Source organism: Scyliorhinus torazame, chromosome 12 (genome assembly GCF_047496885.1).
Source record: "Scyliorhinus torazame isolate Kashiwa2021f chromosome 12, sScyTor2.1, whole genome shotgun sequence".
In the NCBI taxonomy this organism is placed as follows: Eukaryota; Metazoa; Chordata; class Chondrichthyes; order Carcharhiniformes; family Scyliorhinidae; genus Scyliorhinus; species Scyliorhinus torazame.
Genome location: NC_092718.1, coordinates 99,259,872 through 99,278,601, shown reverse-complemented (window position 1 = coordinate 99,278,601; position 18,730 = coordinate 99,259,872). Strand labels below are relative to the sequence as shown.

The window sequence follows — 18,730 nt, the reverse complement described above, 5'->3', positions numbered from 1 at the left end:
CTGCAATCAGACGTGATAATGCAATATTAGCCTGAAATTAATCACACTTATTCGGAGTACTATTTTCATCACAGCACTAACCACACAGCTTTAGAAATCTCAAATAAGAACGGAAAATGGCGGAAAAGCTCAGCACATCTGGCAGCATCTGTGGCGAGAGAAACAGAGTTAACGTTTCGAGTGTGTATGATTCCTCTTCAGAGCGAAAGGTTCTTCTTCAGCAATCTCCCTCTGTTCTGTGCTGTCGGTATCAGACTGACAGATTCAGCAATTTGCCCCTTGTGAATCCTGTCTGTATCACACTGTGCCTGCACTCAGTCTTCTTGGATTCTCTGCATTGCATAATGCTTTCAAGCACACCTTTAGCAATAGCTGCTGTTGGATTCTCTCCAGGAGTGTGTCAGCATTTACACAAAGGCCCGACATGCATGTCAGTATTTACAGGGATATTTAGGAATGACACAAATTCTTGCTGCTGCCTTGGCTGCTTTAATGTTATTTTCTACACAGGATGTCAAAACGTGAAGCAGGTTACTTTGTCCAGCTTGTCTGTGTCAGTATTTATACTGTGTATGAATTCTTTGTCAGCCTACTTCATTTCATCAGATTAATATATCATTCCATCTGTCTTCCCCTCATGCGTTTCTGAAGCTTCCCCTTCAATATATCCATGTTAGTCACTTCAACTCTGTGCGGCAACCAACTCTACATATTTCATATTTCACACAATGTTTAATTAGATTTTTAATAAATTACTAGTTTTTTTTATATTGTAGGTGTGCCAGACGTAGTTTATAGCCAGGTCAAAATATCTAAGAAAGCAGAAAATGAAGGTATGTAAAAATAAAAGATCCTTGAGAACTTCTATTGATGTTTGGATGAATAGGTGGATTCCAAATAAATTCTTCAATGTTAACGGTAATTGGACATTGGCAAACTTGACGAGCGCTATGTAAGTAATAGTTTGCATGTACAATGCTAGTTCAAACATAATCAAACCAAAATGTTTGATTTAGATTTTAAAGCATCTTTCAGCTGGCATGTTAACCTTTCGACAAAACAACAATTTTTTTCATTCACTCACTCTGTGTCTTGCTCTTTCACCTTATCGCTGACCCAGCAGATCTATCTGCAGAAGTGCAAAATTGCAATAAATCCAATAATACTTGTACGTAATTCTGAAACAGATACAGAAACCTGTATTCAGATATATAAGGTAGATATTTTAAAAAACATCCTGCAAATTAAACCATAGTTTCTTTTTCGTCTCTCAATTTCCATGTAGAACTTCATATTAAAAGATAGACAAAATATAACTAACAGATAATGATCCATTCCTTGATATCTCCCGAGAAATTCTCTTTGCTACGAAATTCCCGTAAGGATAACAAGAAAGACTTGCTTTCATAAAATGTTTCTCAGAATGCATCTATGCTCATTATAACCTTTCCGATGCTGCACCTTTCACAGATCAATGTAATTCAAGACATTGATTGGTTTCATCTCCTTAACTACAGGGAGGGCTGGTTTAGCTCAGTGGGCTAGTGTTGCTGATTTTCTCCTTGGTTCAATTGCTCTGTTTTACTACATTTGCTCTCGAATCGCCAGGTATCTTTATGATACCGCCACGAGGTTCAAATCCGAGTAATGATCAATAACCCAATACACCGATTAGTAAGATTTAAATCAAAGCACATTTCTTATACACAGTAATCGTTACTCATGCACAAATTCTACGTCTAAGCTACTTCTACAACTAACAGGCCTATACTTAACTTCGGACTGGCCCACCAGGTCAGGGGAATAAATGGCCTTTCGTTCGGGTTCTGAGTCTGCGGGATTCGAAGTTGGTACGGATTGGTAGCTAGGAGTGCCTATCTCGTAGCGAGCATTGAATTAAGACTTACGGGCTTCGGTGATCACTGGAGTCACTGCACCGGTCACGGTCAATGTTGGCTCGTGTTGCTGGGTGACCCAGGCAGGACGCAGAGGTGAAGAAGAGAGCGATTTGAACTTGGGGCTCAATTCTTATAGTCCCCAGGGGCTTCCCGCCTTTTGGGGCGGACCCTGTACCTGGTCCCAAGTGATTGGACTTTGTCCGAATCGCTTGGTTCGATTTTCTCCAATACTGGAGCGGTTCCCTGATCGATGGGCGGTCTTAAGGTGCTCGTTCACCTCCTTTGTGTTGGCTCCTGCTGGCGCCGAGGAGTCTGGCTTTGCTTTGTGTGTCAAAATGTTACTTATTGTTCCCGGGGATTGCTCATCAGTATGCAGATGGCTGCTACTTTGTTATGCTGATGGCCGCTGGTATCAATGTTGTCTGGTTTTTGCAGAGGTAAATACACAGTAAACCTGCAGCTTCTGGTTTCTGTTTTATAAGACCATAAGACATAGGAGTGGAAGTAAGGCCATTCGGCCCATCGAGTCCACTCCACCATTCAATCATGGCTGATTTCAACTCCATTTACCCGCTCTCTCTCCATAGCCCTTAATTCCTCGAGAAATCAAGAATTTATCAACTTCTGTCTTAAAGACACTCAACGTCCCGGCCTCCACCGCCCTCTGTGGCAATGAATTCCACAGACGCACCACTCTATGGCTGAAGAAATTTCTCCTCATCTCTGTTCTAAAGTGACTCCCTTTTATTCTAAGGCTGTGCCCCCGGGTCCTAGTCTCCCCTGTTAATGGAAACAACTTCCCTACATCCACCCTATCTAAGCCATCAATTATCTTGTAAGTTTCTATTAGATCTCCCCTCAACCTCCTAAACTCCAATGAATATAATCCCAGGATCCTCAGACGTTCATCGTATGTTAGGCCTACCATTCCTGGGATCATCCGTGTGAATCTCCGCTGGACCCACTCCAGTGCCAGTATGTCCTTCCTGAGGTGTGGGGCCCAAAATTGCTCACAGTATTCTAAATGGGGCCTAACTAATGCTTTACAAAGCTTCAGAAGTACATCCCTGCTTTTATATTCCAAGCCTCTTGAGATGAATGACAACATTGCATTTGCTTTCTTAATTACGGACTCAACCTGCAAGTTTCCCTTTAGAGAATCCTGGACTAGGACTCCCAAGTCCCTTTGCACTTCAGCATTATGAATTTTGTCACCGTTTAGAAAATAGTCCACGCCTCTATTCTTTTTTCCAAAGTGCAAGACCTCGCACTTGGCCATGTTGAATTTCATCAGCTATTTCTTGGACCACTCTCCTAAACTGTCTAAATCTTTCTGCAGCCTCCCCACCTCCTCCATACTACCTGCCCCTCCACCTATCTTTGTATCATCGGCAAACTTATCCAGAAGTTTTGTTGGCTGACTTTCCCATCAGCCTTTGCCATTCGCCATTTTAAATCGGGAGTTGGCCAATTTAGGTGGCTACATTCCCTCCTTGTGATCCTAACGCGAAGCGTGAAGGATCACATAACTATGTTGCTTTCCATTCCCTGACCTGGGGGGCACTTCTTTCATGGCCTCTACACTGACCATAACTATGCAAAAAAAATTTTAACTGACAATTCTAAGGGGCGCTATGTCAAACAGGGACATGCATTACAAAACAATAAAAATGGGAACCTCTAATTATTCTTAATACACTACACTCACTTAAACATTTCATCATTCTACCTTCCTGAACCATACAAACAAACTCATAGCAGTTTATACACATTTTTCCTGGCTTGGCGGCAGTCAGGCTCAGGATCGTACAATTTGCTCATGAACAGTTCTTTACATTTCTTTATTTACAATAAAACCGCAAATGAATGCTCTTTATTATAGATTGTGGGGGTCGGGGGTCTGTTCGTATCCGTAAATAGGGGATCTGAGCCAATATACCAGGGTTCGAGCGCGGTAGGCTCTCCTTCTCCATTTTCTTAGATGCATAGTCTGCATTAGAGTATCGCCAATACCAGTAAGGTTTCTATTACATAGGACAGAGAGTACCAGGTTATAAACCTGGCACACCAAGATGGTGTGGTGTCGCTGGTGACTGGACTCTGGGTACTGTGGGGAAGTGAAACATTAACGGCTGGGGGGGGGCTTGAGGTCATGGGGTTCACGTTCACTCGCAACCAAATGTCCATTAGTATGATGCTGATCCATGTGGAGGAAGTCCTCATGGCTCTTCTCTTTTCTTTTCTTCTCTTCTCCGGTCATGGAGCTTCTGGAGTTCTGTGGAAACAAGCATAGTGTCTGTAACTATCTTGGTTTAACATCTCGTACGATAGTCTGTCTGTCCTTTAGTGCCAATTACTCCCTTTATAATTGGTCACTATGTGTGACTCCCTCATTTGTTTTTCAAAAATCGAATTTTAGGACAAGACACACTTCCCAATAATGAACCAGTGCGAGCCGTCTCGCAGACTGTGCAATTTACCATCCAAATATTTCAGGATGTAAATAGCATGTGGTTGGCAACCTAAGGGTTACCTGAAACAAACCAAAACTTTTTGAACGAAAATTTCCAAAATGAGGTGCGTATGGGCCACGACGGGTAAGAGTTGGATGGAGTCCCCGGGTAGAATGGCTACCAATGCCGTGTCTCTCCTACCCAAGCGTAGTTGACCAGAGGGGGGGTTCCCAGGCAGGGCGGGTCCTAAGCCGTTTCTCCACTGCCTGAGCAACCGACAAGAACGGGCAAGAAATGTAGTCATCGTGGTGGGGCTGCCGTAGTGGTTCTTTCCTTGCACCAGAAGAGCAGTTATGAACGGGCGTCTGGTACCTGAACAAGTCTCTGCAGACAAGCTAGTTCTGCTGAACTAGTGTCTGGCAATAGTGAGTCTCTGTGTGCAAGTCCTCAGAGGTTTCGGCCGAAAAGGCGTAGGGCCGTGAATTTTTTTTTAATCTCGGTGCCAATAGTTGGTGTCTAGTTGCGTGGGGACAGAATCGGGGTCGTCAGTGTAGTTCGGTTGTCGGTGGTGGGGTTTGTTGAGGAAAGTGATCATGAAGGGATCACTCGGATCATAGTCAGATTCGCTGGGTGTTGGTCCTGTCGCATAGGGATAGTAAGGAGGCGCGCTGTGGCTATCGTCTGAGTCACAGTCGCTGTCTCTGCTGCTGCAGTCTGTGGGCGTTCCAGGGCAGAGTGTATATTTCGGGGGTGGAGTCGAGGTCGAGTCCGTGGCTGGGCTGGTGCTGTTGGGGGATGGTAGGGTTATGTTGGCTGTGGGCGGGGTGTGGTGTGCTGCGTCGAGCATGACGTGATGTGCGTGGTTAGACTGTGTTCCATATGCCTTCAGCTGGTTGATATGGAACCACGCAGCCTTACCGTTGGGATACTTTATTTTATAAACGGAAGGGCTTACTTTGTCCGCAATGGAGTACGGACCCGAGTATTTTGGTGACAGGAATGTGCTGGGGTTATATACGGAGAGCATGACTTGCTGTCCTATACTGTACTCAGTCACATGCACTGTCTTGTCGAAACAAGCCTTGCTCTGTTTCTTCCTTGCTCCCAATTTTACTGCGGCTGCTAGCTGAGCCGTTTTAACATTTTCAACTAATTGCTCTACTGCTTTCTCGTGTGTGAGGGCCGTCACCTCGGGGCTGGTCAAGTCTAAACCTAACAAAAATTCTGTGCCTTTCATGGGGCGTCCGGTCATGAGAGTGTGTGGGGTGTAACCTGTGGAAGTAAAAATTGTGTTACGTATAAACATCAGCGCAAAAGGGAGGACTGAGTCCCAAGTGGTGTTTTGCTGGACCATTTTTCTGAGGGTGGATTTTAGGGTCCGATTCATGCGCTCCACGATACCACTCGACTGTGGGTGGTACGCTATGTGGATTTTTTGGGTGATGCCAAATATTGTGAGGACGTTCTTCATGACACGTCCCGTAAAATGGGAACCTTGGTCTGATTCAATGCTGCGGGGGAGTCCCCATCTTGTAAAGATGTGGTGGGTCAAAATCTTGGCTGTGGTTTTTGCAGTGTTTGTGCGAGCTGGGAATGCTTGCACCCATTTCGTAAATGTGTCAGTTACCACAAGTACATATTTATAGCCATTCCTGCAAGGGGGCAATGGTCCTATAAAATCAATCTGTAGGTTAGTCCAGGGGCCATTAACGGCCGGGTGTGACTGAGTTGGGCCTTTTTGGCATATCTGTCCGGATTATTCTGGGCACAGATAAGGCAATTCTCGATGTAGTGATTTACATCATCCTTTAAATTCGGCCACCAACAAAGCTGCTTGAGATGGGCTGTAGTGGGATCGATTCCCTGATGTCCATGACCGTCATGGAACAGACAAATCAGTTGATTCCTGTCCTGTTCAGGAACCACATAAAGGGTGTCTTTTAACACCACACCGTTATGTGTGGTCAGTGCATTTTTGAACCTCTCATAGGGTGCTGGATATTTTCCATTTACAATCTCCCTGAGATTGCTGTCCTGCTTCTGGGCCTCCACTAGATCCTCGATCTTTGCCTGCGAGACCTGAACTGCGCTCACTGGTGCGCTTTCGGTGGGTGTCCAAAAATATCCATGTCTGGAACCTGCTTTGGCCAGTGCGTCGGCTTTCACATTTCCAGGGGGGGAGGAACGATGGTGACTACGAACCTTGACTATCCCAAAGGTCCTGTTCTGGGCTCTCTCTAAAATGTGACGGAGCAATGGGGCTGAGGGGAGGGGTTTTCTGTCTGCAGAAACAAATCCTCTTGCTTTCCACAGGGACAGGAATTCCGTGAGGCTGTAGCAGACATAGAGGCTGTCCGAGTATATGTCTGCTGGGCTGGGGAAGGAATCTGGGTGTTCCACTATATACACGATGGCCGCGAGCTCTGCTGCCTGCGCGCCTAAGTGGCCTGGAAGTTTTATTGCTATTTCTTCTAGGGCGCGTCTCTGTGCGTCCTCGACATATATACCGCAACCTGTTATGCTCTTCCCATCCAAGACTGTAGAAGATCCATCCACATAGATCTTTATGGGCTCACACGTGTCTGTGTGCTGGGGGCTCTGGGTTGAACTACCTATCTTTCTGGGGGGTGTCTTAGCAATAAAGGGGCCAGTGCCGTGGTGTGGAGAGATAATTTCGCATTCATGGGGGGTTCCGGGGTACTGTACGTTGTCGGCTAAAAAGGTGTACGTCTTTGTCCTTTTAATAGTGATGTCCCGTCCCTGCAAGAGAAGGGTCCATCTAGCTGCTCTAATCTGGCTTACTGTACCGTCCTTGAGTCGTCCGTCCAGTAAAAGTTGGGTGGGGGTGTGTTCGGTGAGAATTGTGATGGGGTTCAGTCCGGTAATATATGAAAAATACTGAACTGCCCAAAATACTGCGAGCAGGTGCCTCTCGCAGGCTGAAAATCCCTGCTCCACAGCATCTAAAATTCTGGAGGCGTAAGCTACGGGCCTTAACTGGTCGTGCCGTTCCTGGAGGAGCACGGCTGAAAGGGTGCGGTCTGTGGTCGCTACCTCTATGGCGTAAGGGGAAAGCGGGTCTGGAACATGTAGTGCGGGGGCTGCTATGAGTGCCTGTTTTAAAGAGTCCACAGCATCCGTATGCTGCGGAAGCCATTCCCAGGGGGCTCCCTTGTTTAGGAGGTCTGAGAGGGGCGCTGCCTTGCTGGCGAAACCGTCAATGTGGTTTCGGCAGTAGTCAACCAGTCCGAGAAACGACCGGAGGGCGGAAACTTTCTGGGGAATGGGCAATTTAGCAATCGAGTCAATCCTTTTGTGCTCGATCTCGCGTTTACTGTTATTGTTCCCAAATATATCACCTTATCTTCCAAAATCTGGGCCTTTTTGGGGTTGACTTTACAACCGATTGAGTGTAAGAGTTCCAGGAGTTCGGACAGAAGCTCAATGTGCTCTTCCTTGGTGTCTGTCTGCAGTAGTCTGCAGTAGTAGGTCGTCTGCATACTGAACCAGACATTCGGGGCGAGAGAATTTGGCTAATCCATTTGCCAGCTGTCGGTGGAAAATGGAGGGGGAGTTGTGGAATCCTTGTGGCAGGCATGTCCACGTGTACTGCTGTGCTTTAAAGGTGAAGGCAAATTTGTACTGGCACGCCTTTGCCAATGGAATGGACCAGAATCCATTACTGACATCCAAAACCGTAAAGATTCAGGAATTGAGTCCCTGCTTGAGCATGGTCTCAGTACTTGTGGCTACTGTGGGGGCTGCTGCGGGGGTGACTTTGTTGAGCTCCCGGTAATCGATGGTCAGTCGCCATGATCCATCGGGCTTTCTCACTGGCCAAATTGGAGCATTATTAGTGGAGGCTACTGATCTAAGTACGCCCTGCTCTAATAAGCTTTCTATTACCTTGGAGATTTCTCCCTCTGCCTCTTGGGGAAATCCGTACTGTTTTTGGGGTCTAGGGTCAGGTCTTGTTATTTGTACGGAGCCAGTCATCCGTCCACAGTCATGCTTGTGGGTCGCGAATGCTGCCCTGTTCTTTTGCAGAACTGCCCTAACCTGCTTGTCCGTACTAAGCGTCGTCGGGTTGAACCAAAATTCGCCTACGGCGCTAATTTTGTTCATGTACTCTCCTATGTTGAGCGTTGCGGGGGCTCTTGCGGATTTTGCCATCTTCCAGACACACTGGTTGACTGGATCGAATGAAAGGTGGTGGGAGTTCATGAAATCGATTCCCAGAATGTGTTCTGCTGTGTGGGGCAGGTCTACTAAAACCACGGCGTGCTTTGTGGTGATGGTGCCGATCTGAATGGGTACAGGGGCTGTGATGTGTCCCTGCTATGAGTGGCCTGTAAAGCCGCTGAGTGTGATAGTGGCTGTAGTGGGCCACGTGTCCTTTTGAAACATGGCGGAGGAATTTATTGTGGTGCGGGACCCTCCTGTGTCCCAGAGAAATTCGATGGGTTGTCCCCGAATTTTCGCTGCAACTACCGGTTGTCCGGACCTATCCCAAAGGGTGTCGCAGACCCAATTGGGGGAGCCCGTACACCGTCAGCCCGTTCCGGTCAAGTCCGTCTGATCTGAACGGGCGCCATCTCTATGAATGGGCTCTGTCTTTTTCTTACTCAGAGTGCCCGTCTGCTGGGCTTTCTGTGGCTTTCTAGGGGCATTGCACTCTCTTGCGAAGTGTCCCAACTGTCCGCAGTTGTAACACTCCTGTGACTTGGGTGGGGGGCTGTTCTTTCCTTCATTCACCCATGCGGGGTTGTGGTGTGTTGTAACTGCCTGTATATCTGCGGCGGCCTGCTTTTCCTCGGGATTCTTGACTGCGGGTTTGCTTTGTATAGATTGCTCCCAAGCGCGGGACAATCTTTTCACTACCCACTTCTCGTTACGAGCCTCTTCTGAGGGATCATAACTCGTGCAAGCTTTCTGTCCTGTTTCTGTGGCATGGGAGATAAGGGTGCGGATCCATTTGGCCATGTTCGTCTGGGGACAAATGGGCGTGGTCTTAAGTCTCCAAAGACTGCTGCGAAGTGAATTCACAGGCGTCCAGCAAACGCTGTGGGGTGCTCGGATTTCTTTTGCCTGCACTTGTTGAGGCCATTTACGGGGTCACCCCGGTTATACCCGATCGCATCCAGGATCGCGGTATGCATTTCTGCAAGGGTGCCTCCTCCTACATTCTGTGGGTCGGGAAGGGCTGCTGCTACTGAAGGGTCTAAACTTAAAAAACTGTGAACTTTACATGCTCTTGCTCATCCAGGCCGTACATGGTCACCTGATGCTTGACTGTGGCAAAGAAATGGCGGGGGTCTGAGGTGGGGAGGAACGGTGTGATCTTATCGCACGCGTCCCGTAATTGGGTCACTGTTAAGGGGGTGGAGTATAGAAATTCCGCATCATCCGATGTGGCTGTGCGGTGGGTGGTGACTGGGTTCATTGGAGCCTGAACTATCTGCTCTGTGGGGGGTTGTGGTGCTTTCCTCTTTTGTGTCTTTCCTTGCACACATGTTCCCTGAACATATCTGTGCGCTGTTTCATTCAATTCTTCCCAATCAGGGCCATCTTCCTGATCTAATTTCGCTCCAAAGGTTTCCTGAAAGCCTTTCTGAACTGAAAGCAGCGATTGCAGCTCTGCAATCTGCTTCCGGCACTTTGCGTGATCTAGCGTGCTTTGTCTTTGTTCTGTGGTGGCAGCATGGAGTGCTCTTAATGCTGCCTTTAGATCGCTACACTGTCTCTGCAATGCTTCTACCTGCTTTTCTGTTTCTTCACGTACCAGGACTGCACGTTGCGTGTCCTGATAGGCCTTTTCATATTGAGACTGGAAGCTGCTTAAGTGCGCCAGACAAGACTGGTGTGCCCTTTTAGCATCCTCCACCTCTCCATCTTTTGCTGCCAACTTCCTTCTCAATTCCAAATTCTCCTTACTCATTCGATGTATGCCCTCAACTTCTTTCCGGAGCGTCCTAACGACCTCCTCTGTGCCTCGCAATTGTGCCAAGCAGGACACGATTGCCATCGGCTTGCGAACTTTCCCTAAGCTCTTTTTGTGGAACTCGCTCAGGTTCTCCCACCAAGTATGTCCTATACTCCCGGGGACCTGATTCCTCGTTGTCACAGAATTCATTCCAAAGGGGCCATCCTTTCCCTTTGAGATATTTCCTGATCTCTTCCTCCCAAATGGGACATTGTCCCACTCTACTGCTGCTGGTCGCTACGACCGCAAATTCCTCGAGGTTCATGAGGCGTTGCATTGCCTGCATTGCCATCTTTCCTATCCGAATGCTGCTCTTCAAATTTGGGACAGGGGTATTAAGGCGGTGCTGTAAGTACAGGTACGGCTTTCGCTACTTTCCGATATACAAACTTCCGACAGTTTTGTCGCAACAAAAAATCTATCAGTTTTACCTTCTAGCCCTGTTAATTATGCATGCATACACACACTTCCATATTTATGAGTATTGATCAGAACTGCTTGAACACTTGTGGTTTTCTGTTTCCAATTGGATCTCTAATTCAAATTCTGGGTTCTCCGGGAGTGGTTTTCCACTTCTAGATCGGGTCCCGTCAGATGACGCCAAATAATGTTGCTGATTTTCTCCTTGGTTAAACTGCTCTGTTTTATTACCTTTGCTCTCGAGTCGCCAGGTATCTTTATGATACCGCCACGAGGTTCAAGTTCGAGTAATGATCAATAATCCAATACACCGATTAGTAAGATTTAAATCAAAGCACATTTCTTATACATAGTAATCGCTACTCATGCACAAATTCTACGTCTAAGCTACTTCTGCAACTAACAGGCCTATACTTAACATTGGACTGGCCCACCAGGTCAGGGGAACAAATGACCTTTTGTTCGGGTTCTGAGTCTGCGGGATTCAAAGTTGGTACGGATTGGTAGCTAGGTACGCCTATCTCGTAGCGAGCGTTGAATTAAGACTTACGAGCTTCGGTGATCACTGGAGTCACTGCACCAGTCACGGTCAATGTTGGTTCGTGTTGCTGGGTGACCCGGGCAGGACGCAGAGGTGAGGAAGAGAGCGATTTGAACTTGGGACTCAATTCTTATAGTCCCCAGGCGCTTCCCGCCTTTCGGGGCGGACCCTGTACCTGGTCCCAAGTGATTGGACTTTTTCCCAATCGATTGGTTCGATTTTCTCCAATACTGGAGCGGTTCCCTGATCCATGGGTGGTCTTGAGGTGCTCGTTCACCTCCTTTGTGTTGGCTCCTGCTGGCGCTGAGGAGTCTGGCTTTGCTTTGTGTGTCAAAATGTTACTTATTGTTCCCGGGGATTGCTCATCAGTATGCAGATGGCTGCTACTTTGTTATGCTGATGGCCGCTGGTATTGATGTTGTCTGGTTTTTGCAGAGGTAAATACACAGCAAACCTGCAGCTGCTGGTTTCTGTTTTGTTGGCTGACTTTCCCATCAGCCTTTGCCGTTCGCCATTTTAAATCGGGAGTTGGCCAATTTAGGTGGCTACACTAGACAGCTGGTTTGTGATGTAGAACAAGGCCAGCAGCGCGGGTTCAATTCCCGTAACAGCTGAGAATTCTGAATTTGCCCTCTGTGTACCCGAACAGGCGTCGGAATGTGGCGACTAGGGGCTTTTCACAGTAACTTCATTGCAGTATTAATTTAAGCATACTTGTGACAACAAAGATTATTTTATTTACTTATTGCAGTCTGCAGACATTCTCTGTTGCCAGAGTACTTTGCAGCCATTGATATACTTTTTTATTTTAATAACCAAGATGTAGGCCCTGGAGAATGTGTCGGTTTTCACAGGTCAAAAAAAGTGGGATGAAGCAAGGTTTATTTATTTGCATTTTTAACCTGGTCATTAGCCAAATTAATCCATGACTTCCTTTATTAAGGAGTTTAACTAACCTAGTGCTTTCATGCTGGGCAGAATATCAGTTGAACACATTTTACTTGCTAATTCTCTAACTTCATGCGATTCAAACACAATTCTCCGAGCTGTCTTTGGCATTCTACTGCACAAACCAACCAGAATCATTTTTCTAGACTGTTCCAGACTTGGCACTGCATTGGCATCAAGAGAAATCTTTGCAAGGACAGTAAAGATGACTGGCTAACCACCACCTTCTCAAAGGGCAATTGGGAAGGACAATAAATGCCGTTATAACCAACAACGGCCACATTCTGAAAATGATGTTTTTGAAGTAGTCCAAATGGAGATCAGAGGAAGTTTAATCAAGTTTCATATGCGCTTATCATAATAGTCGATATAAATACATTCCAGTTTTACTAAATAAGGGTAGAAACTGTGGAGGATTGCATAACCAAGCAACAAATACTTAACAAAAGAAAGGTTAAGATTGTGAGAATTGTACAACATATTGGCAATTGGATATGGAATTATGTCCATGAAATTATGGACATAATTTAAGTTACTGATTTAACATCTACGGTTTTAATCATTTCAGGAAACAATTAAGAAAGTGACTGCTGATAGACCAAATGAAATGTGAATATAAAATGAAGAGACACAAATCTGTTGCGGGCTTGAACAGACTATTTCCACCGTTCACAAATCCATGTGAAGATCACAATTATTCCTTCAGGCCCAAAGATTTATTTTGTATCTTCAGTATCAGCCAGCCATCTGAATGCGGCACAGTATGGCAGTGAATTCAAAACTGAACATCAGGATGGTGGAGATAATGCATCTATGCTCATTATAAGCTTTCTAATGTTGCAACTTTCACAGATGAATGTAAATGAAGACATTGATTGGTTTCGTCCCCATACCTACTGACTGGAGTCTTCAGGCATTCTCTGTTGTCAGAGAAATAAACTTTTAAAAAATGTACTCCATCCATATAACATACCTAGAACCTTGATCAGAAGCAAAATATATCTCAACCACAGGAGTATTTAAGGTAAAGTATGAAACAAATTAATATTTTAAATGAGGAAAATTAGACAAGGCCAGTATCCCCTCAACATTTTTGTTACTTACCCAGCATTACAACACTCCCAATCTCAGTCAATTCTTCCAGAATTAGTCCTCCAAATCTCTGTAAATTTCTCCAGAATTGCAGCACTCCCAGTCTCAGTAATTTCCTTCAGACCTAAAGCCCTTTATATCTCTGTAACTTGCTCCAGACATAGAACACTCCCAATCTCAGACGCCTCCTGAATCACAGCCCTCCCTGTCTCTTTCGCTTCATCCAGGAAATACAACCCACTCTGTCTCTCAACCCTCCTCCAGCTGTGATAAATCTCCCTAACCTCCTCCAGAATTAACCCCCCCCCTCCCTATTTCTATAGCTTCCTCCAGAAACTCCGACCCTCTCTATCTCTGTAATCTTTTCCTGCACCCATAGTCCTCCCCTTTTTTCTGGAACCCCCTCCAGCTCCTACAGCCTGCACCATCTTTGTAATCTCCTCCAGCCCAACAAATCTTTTCATCTCTGTTACACCATCAGCCCTTGCTGCACTCCAACGACATCCACTTATCTCTGTAATCTCCTCGAGCCCATACGGCACTCCCTACCTCGTAGCATTCTTCATCCCCTAAAAGCTTCTGAGACCACCTGATCTCCTGCGAAATTCTGTTTAAATTGATTTATCAGGTCTTCTCCTACCTATGTTCTAAATACTGAAGTTCCACCACATAACGCCACCGCCCCCAGCAGCCATTTTCTTTGACCAACGTTTTGACCATTTGTCCTAATATCCCCTTAGTTGGCATGGTGTTAATTCTTATCTTCTAATTTTCCTGTGAAGCTCCTTGGGCCACACAGCTACAGTTTCCTTCATTTCACTTGACCAGAATATTGTGCCGGGAACATGACAGACGATCTAATTGTTATGGTGGTAAAGAGCAATAGAAAAAAATGATCAGTCACTGCCATTTCTTTCAACCAGTGTGTAACAGAGGCAACTACAAAGTGTTCTTGCTTCTCAAAGACAGAATGCAAATTGCAACAGCGGGGCATTGGTCCTGACTAAAAAAAAAAGAAAATATTAGTCCAGAATCAGGATTTTCATCTTCACATCCCGAGTAATCGACACCTGCAATCGATGTCCACCTTGGTGGGGGAAAAGACTAGATTCAGTAAAGGGGGTTGGAGCTAACACTCCTGACTTAGAGTAAGAGCACATTCTAGTTAAATGCTTATACAAGAAGTGAACGTTGCACATCGGTGAACCTTACACATGCTAAGGGCCCATGTCAGCAGAACACTCCAGTCAGACTTTGTGAACAAACTGTTTATTGTTATTGGGACAGGAGTTAAAACAAAACAGATAAACTTTTCCCTCTGGGAATAGATAAATTGTATCAAGATAGGAGGCGATAACGAGCCTGCTCATGTGAAGTAATATAAACCTATAGAATTTTTAAAATGTCACTGTATAAGTGTCCAACAATGTATAAATAAAGTGTACATTTGTGATTTGGCAGAGTTACTTTTTCGGGTCTCTTTTTTAAAAATTTGTTCATGGGTCCTTGGCATCACAGGCTGTGCCAGCATTTATTGCCCATCCCTAATTACCCTTGATGGGGCAGTTAAGAGTCAAGCACATTGCTGTGAGTCTGGAGTCACATGTAGGTCAGACCAGGGAAGGATAGCAGATTTCCTTCTTTAAAAGTCATTAGTGTACCAGATGGGTTTTTACGACAACTGTTTCATGGTCATCATTAGACTTTTAATTCCAGATATTTTATTGAGTTCTAAATTCCATCATCTATCTTGATGGGATTTGATCCCAGGTTCCTAGATCATTATCCTGGGTCTCTGGATTACTCGCCCAACAACAATGACACTATGCCACCGCCTTCCCTCACCTTCAGACACTCAGACACTGCTCTCCAGGCATGCTGGGATGAGCAACCATAACTTGTCACATTCCGTAGAACACATCACAACAATATAAGCCAACCCCTGTAATAGTTTGAGCAGTGACTAAACAGTCTGGCGATTAAAATTGAACAAGGCAAGGTGGGCTGGACGGTCTTTCTCGTGTGCAACTATCGCGTGATTTGGGAAATCATTTTATATTTGCTTTGACTCTTAAACTATTCCTAAAATATTATTGGACCATATCAAAAACTGACTTGAGAGTTCCATGTGAATATAGCTTATCATCAACACATCAAATTCACTCAAGTTTGTACAATGAATTATTAACTCATTTGAATGAAACTGTACTGGTAAGAAAATGGAGTGGGGATAAGGCAATAAAAACAAATTATTGCATAATTTCAGTGAAGCAGCCTCAGTTTAAGTTGGGTCGGTACATATATCATAAAAATCCTGAAGAATGTAATTTAAGTAACTATTTCGTATGAAATTAAATATTGAGCATTGCTTATAGCACTTTATCTGTGAGCTTATACTGCTGACTGCAGTGATATTGTCTCATGTTAATATATGACATTTATATATCATTGTAATAATTAATATTCGTCAGTTGTGCTGTGTCAGCCTTCAAATGATTAATTGCTGTTTTTTGTGTGATATAATTATATTATATAATTTGAGATAAATAAAGCTATTGTAGACTGAAGATTTTCCACCTCTCTCATGCTTTGCTTAATAGTGGACTGTGCATTGAGGTTCATATTGGAACGCGAAGAACATTTCATCTTTGGACCAGCTCTGAACACTTAGCAGCTTGTGAGTGTTTACAGCTCCGCGAACGGTTCAGGTCGAATTTAGTCCCTCAATTTATTGCACACTTGGGGTGGGTTATATGTGACAATGATCCAGTAAAATAGTCAACTTTGAAGCCATAACTTAGCTACTAAAACGTTAATGTCATCACAGTTTTATCATCAATGGTAATCATCATCATGCAAGAGGAAATAAATACCGCATGATTGCAAGATACTGCACAGGCGCGTGTAGAGCTTGTGTACAGTGTGACCTCAACCACACCCCCAGTGTATGAGAAAGGGTACTGAAAGGAGAGAAAGCTTCCATGCACAGTCATCCGGACATTGGGAACTCTACTTCTGAATAGACGATCGCGAAACTAAGTTTGTTCTGTTGCTTTTGGCGAAGCTGTAGGATCATTTGTGTTCTAACCTATGAAGGCGCTTGCTAGGTTCAAAACAGAAAGTATATTTTCCATTTGTTTGAGCGTTAGTGACAAGTGTGTGTTAATTTAACAAGAGACGACTGAAGCAGAATTATATTTTGCATGTGGTGAGATAGAGTCACAGAGAGATCTGGGCGTGCAGGTCCACAGATCCTTAAAAGTGGCAGCAAAGTTGGAAATGGTGGTAAAGAAAGCATATGGCATGCTTGCCTTCATAGGACGGGGTATCGAGTATAAAAGCTCGAGAATTATGTTACAATTATATAGAACGTTGGTTAGGCCACATTTGGAATACTGTGTCCAATTCTGGTCACCGCACTACCAGAAGGATGTGGAGGCTTTGGAGAGAGTATAGAAAAAGTTTACCACAATGTTGCCTGGTATGGAGGTTATTGGCTATGAGGAGAGATTGAATAAACTGGGGTTGTTCTCCCTAGAGAGACGGAGGCTGAGAGGCGACCTGATAGAAGTTTGTAAAATTATTAGGGGTATAGATAAGGTGAACAGTTGGAGGCTTTTTCCCAGCACAGAAATGACAATTACAAGAGGACACAAGTTCAAGGTAAGGGGGGAAAGGTCCAGTGGAGATGTGCAGCGGACGTTTTTTACACAGAGGGTGGTGGTGGCCTGAAATGCACTGCCAAGTGAGGTGGTTGTGGAAAATACGTTTGCGACCTTTAAGACTTATCTGGATAGGCACATGAGCAGACGGGGTATAGCAGGATGCAGGCGGTTGATCCAGATAGGTCTTGTGATTGGCACAGGCTTGGAGGGCTGAAGGGCCTGTTCCTGTGCTGTTTTGTTCTTTGTTCTTTATTCTTGCCACTGAGAATGAGAAACAGAAACGATAGAGATTTGGCCCTTCCAGTCTGCTGCGACATTCAATAGGACCATGGCTGATCCACTGTCTCAACCCCATCATCCAAGGCTCTCCCCACATTGATTGATTGATATTTATTGTTACATTTACTGAAGTACAGTGAAAAGTATTTTTCTGCGGCCAAGGGAACATACACAGTAGACAAAAGGGTACCCAAGTCACAGGATGGGGATCGCTGCTGGCTGCCTCCACCCCTGGTGTACCGCCTGGATGGAGCATTAGGGATCATAAGGCGAGAAAATTAGAGTCCAGTTAAGTTGGCACAGGTGAAGCACATTGGATAGCGATAGGGGCTGGGACACAGAGTTGTACAAAAATGGTCACCTTTTCACAATAAATGCCTGTGCAGAAACATTTCAATCTGCCTCGGTGTTCTATCAGAAGGGTGTGAGCGATGGCTATGGCTGGGCTGGGCTGGCTATAGAGGGGGCACTGGGATTTGTGGGGGGTGTGGAGATTGGTGACCATTAGAGGTGGGTATGGGCCAGGGCCCCCAGGTCGGTCACCGCTCGCCACCCAGTACCTGGCCCCAAGCCCATCCCTCTCCACCCTAATGGTTGCCTTTATACTCGATACCCCGTCCTATGAAGGCAAGCATGATGTGTGATGGAATGGTCAGCTTGCATGCAGGGATCACCCAGGTGGACGGTGAAAAGTGCTACCTTGGGCAGGTGTCAAACGTTGTTGAATTATACAGAATACCAGAACTCATTGAGCAGTGGGTCGTCATCATCCTCCATGCCTTGGACCTGACCCGGTGTTGGGCAAACCGTAATGAGGCAGCTCGGAATCACAGATGGAGTTGCAGGTGCGAGGGGGGATTGGAGCTGGGAGGGTGGACATGGGAGGGGTTAGGCGGAATTTGGGGATGGGACATGATGTTTGTGTTGTGGAGGATGCAGCAGGCCACCATGATATGATAGACGCTCTGAGCACGATACGGGGCCCCCCGCAGAGCAGTCCAGGCACCTGAACAGCATCTTCACGACGTTGATGCACTACTTGATCATGCTCCTGGTCACGGCATGGGTGTCGTTGTAGTGGATCTCCGCACTGGTCTGAGGCCTCTGGATAGGCATCATCAGTTATAAACACAGAGGATAACCCCTGTTGCCCATGAGCCAACCCATCACCCAAGGGTGCACCTCGAAGGTGTCGGGAACCGTCAAGTGTGCCAGGATGAAGGCGTTGTGCACACTTCCTGGGTATCAGGTGCATGATGTGCATCCCATTGTCCAGAACTTGGTCCGTAGCCTTGTATTCTGTGGCATTTCAAGTGCTCATCTAAATATATTTTAAATGTTGTGAGAGTTCCTGCGTCTACCACCCTTTCAAGCAATGAGTCCAGATTCCCACCACCCTCTGGGTGAAAAAGTGTTTTTTATCAAATCTCCTCTAAACCTCCTGCCCTTAC

General features: G+C 45.6%; 1 protein-coding gene across 3 annotated transcripts in view; it reads left to right on the top strand.

Moving 5' to 3' along the window:
* The window catches only part of LOC140386591 (V-set and immunoglobulin domain-containing protein 10-like), a 96,420-nt gene extending 80,518 nt beyond the window's left edge, over positions 1-15,902 (top strand). For all 3 annotated transcript variants that reach the window (XM_072469052.1, XM_072469053.1, XM_072469051.1), the window contains exons 12-13: positions 777-833; positions 12,812-15,902. In XM_072469052.1, the coding sequence (XP_072325153.1) occupies positions 777-833; positions 12,812-12,822 (68 nt within the window). In that variant the 3' untranslated portion in view covers positions 12,823-15,902. The remainder of the gene's footprint in view (positions 1-776; positions 834-12,811) is intronic.
* Positions 15,903-18,730: the final 2,828 nt, after the last annotated feature.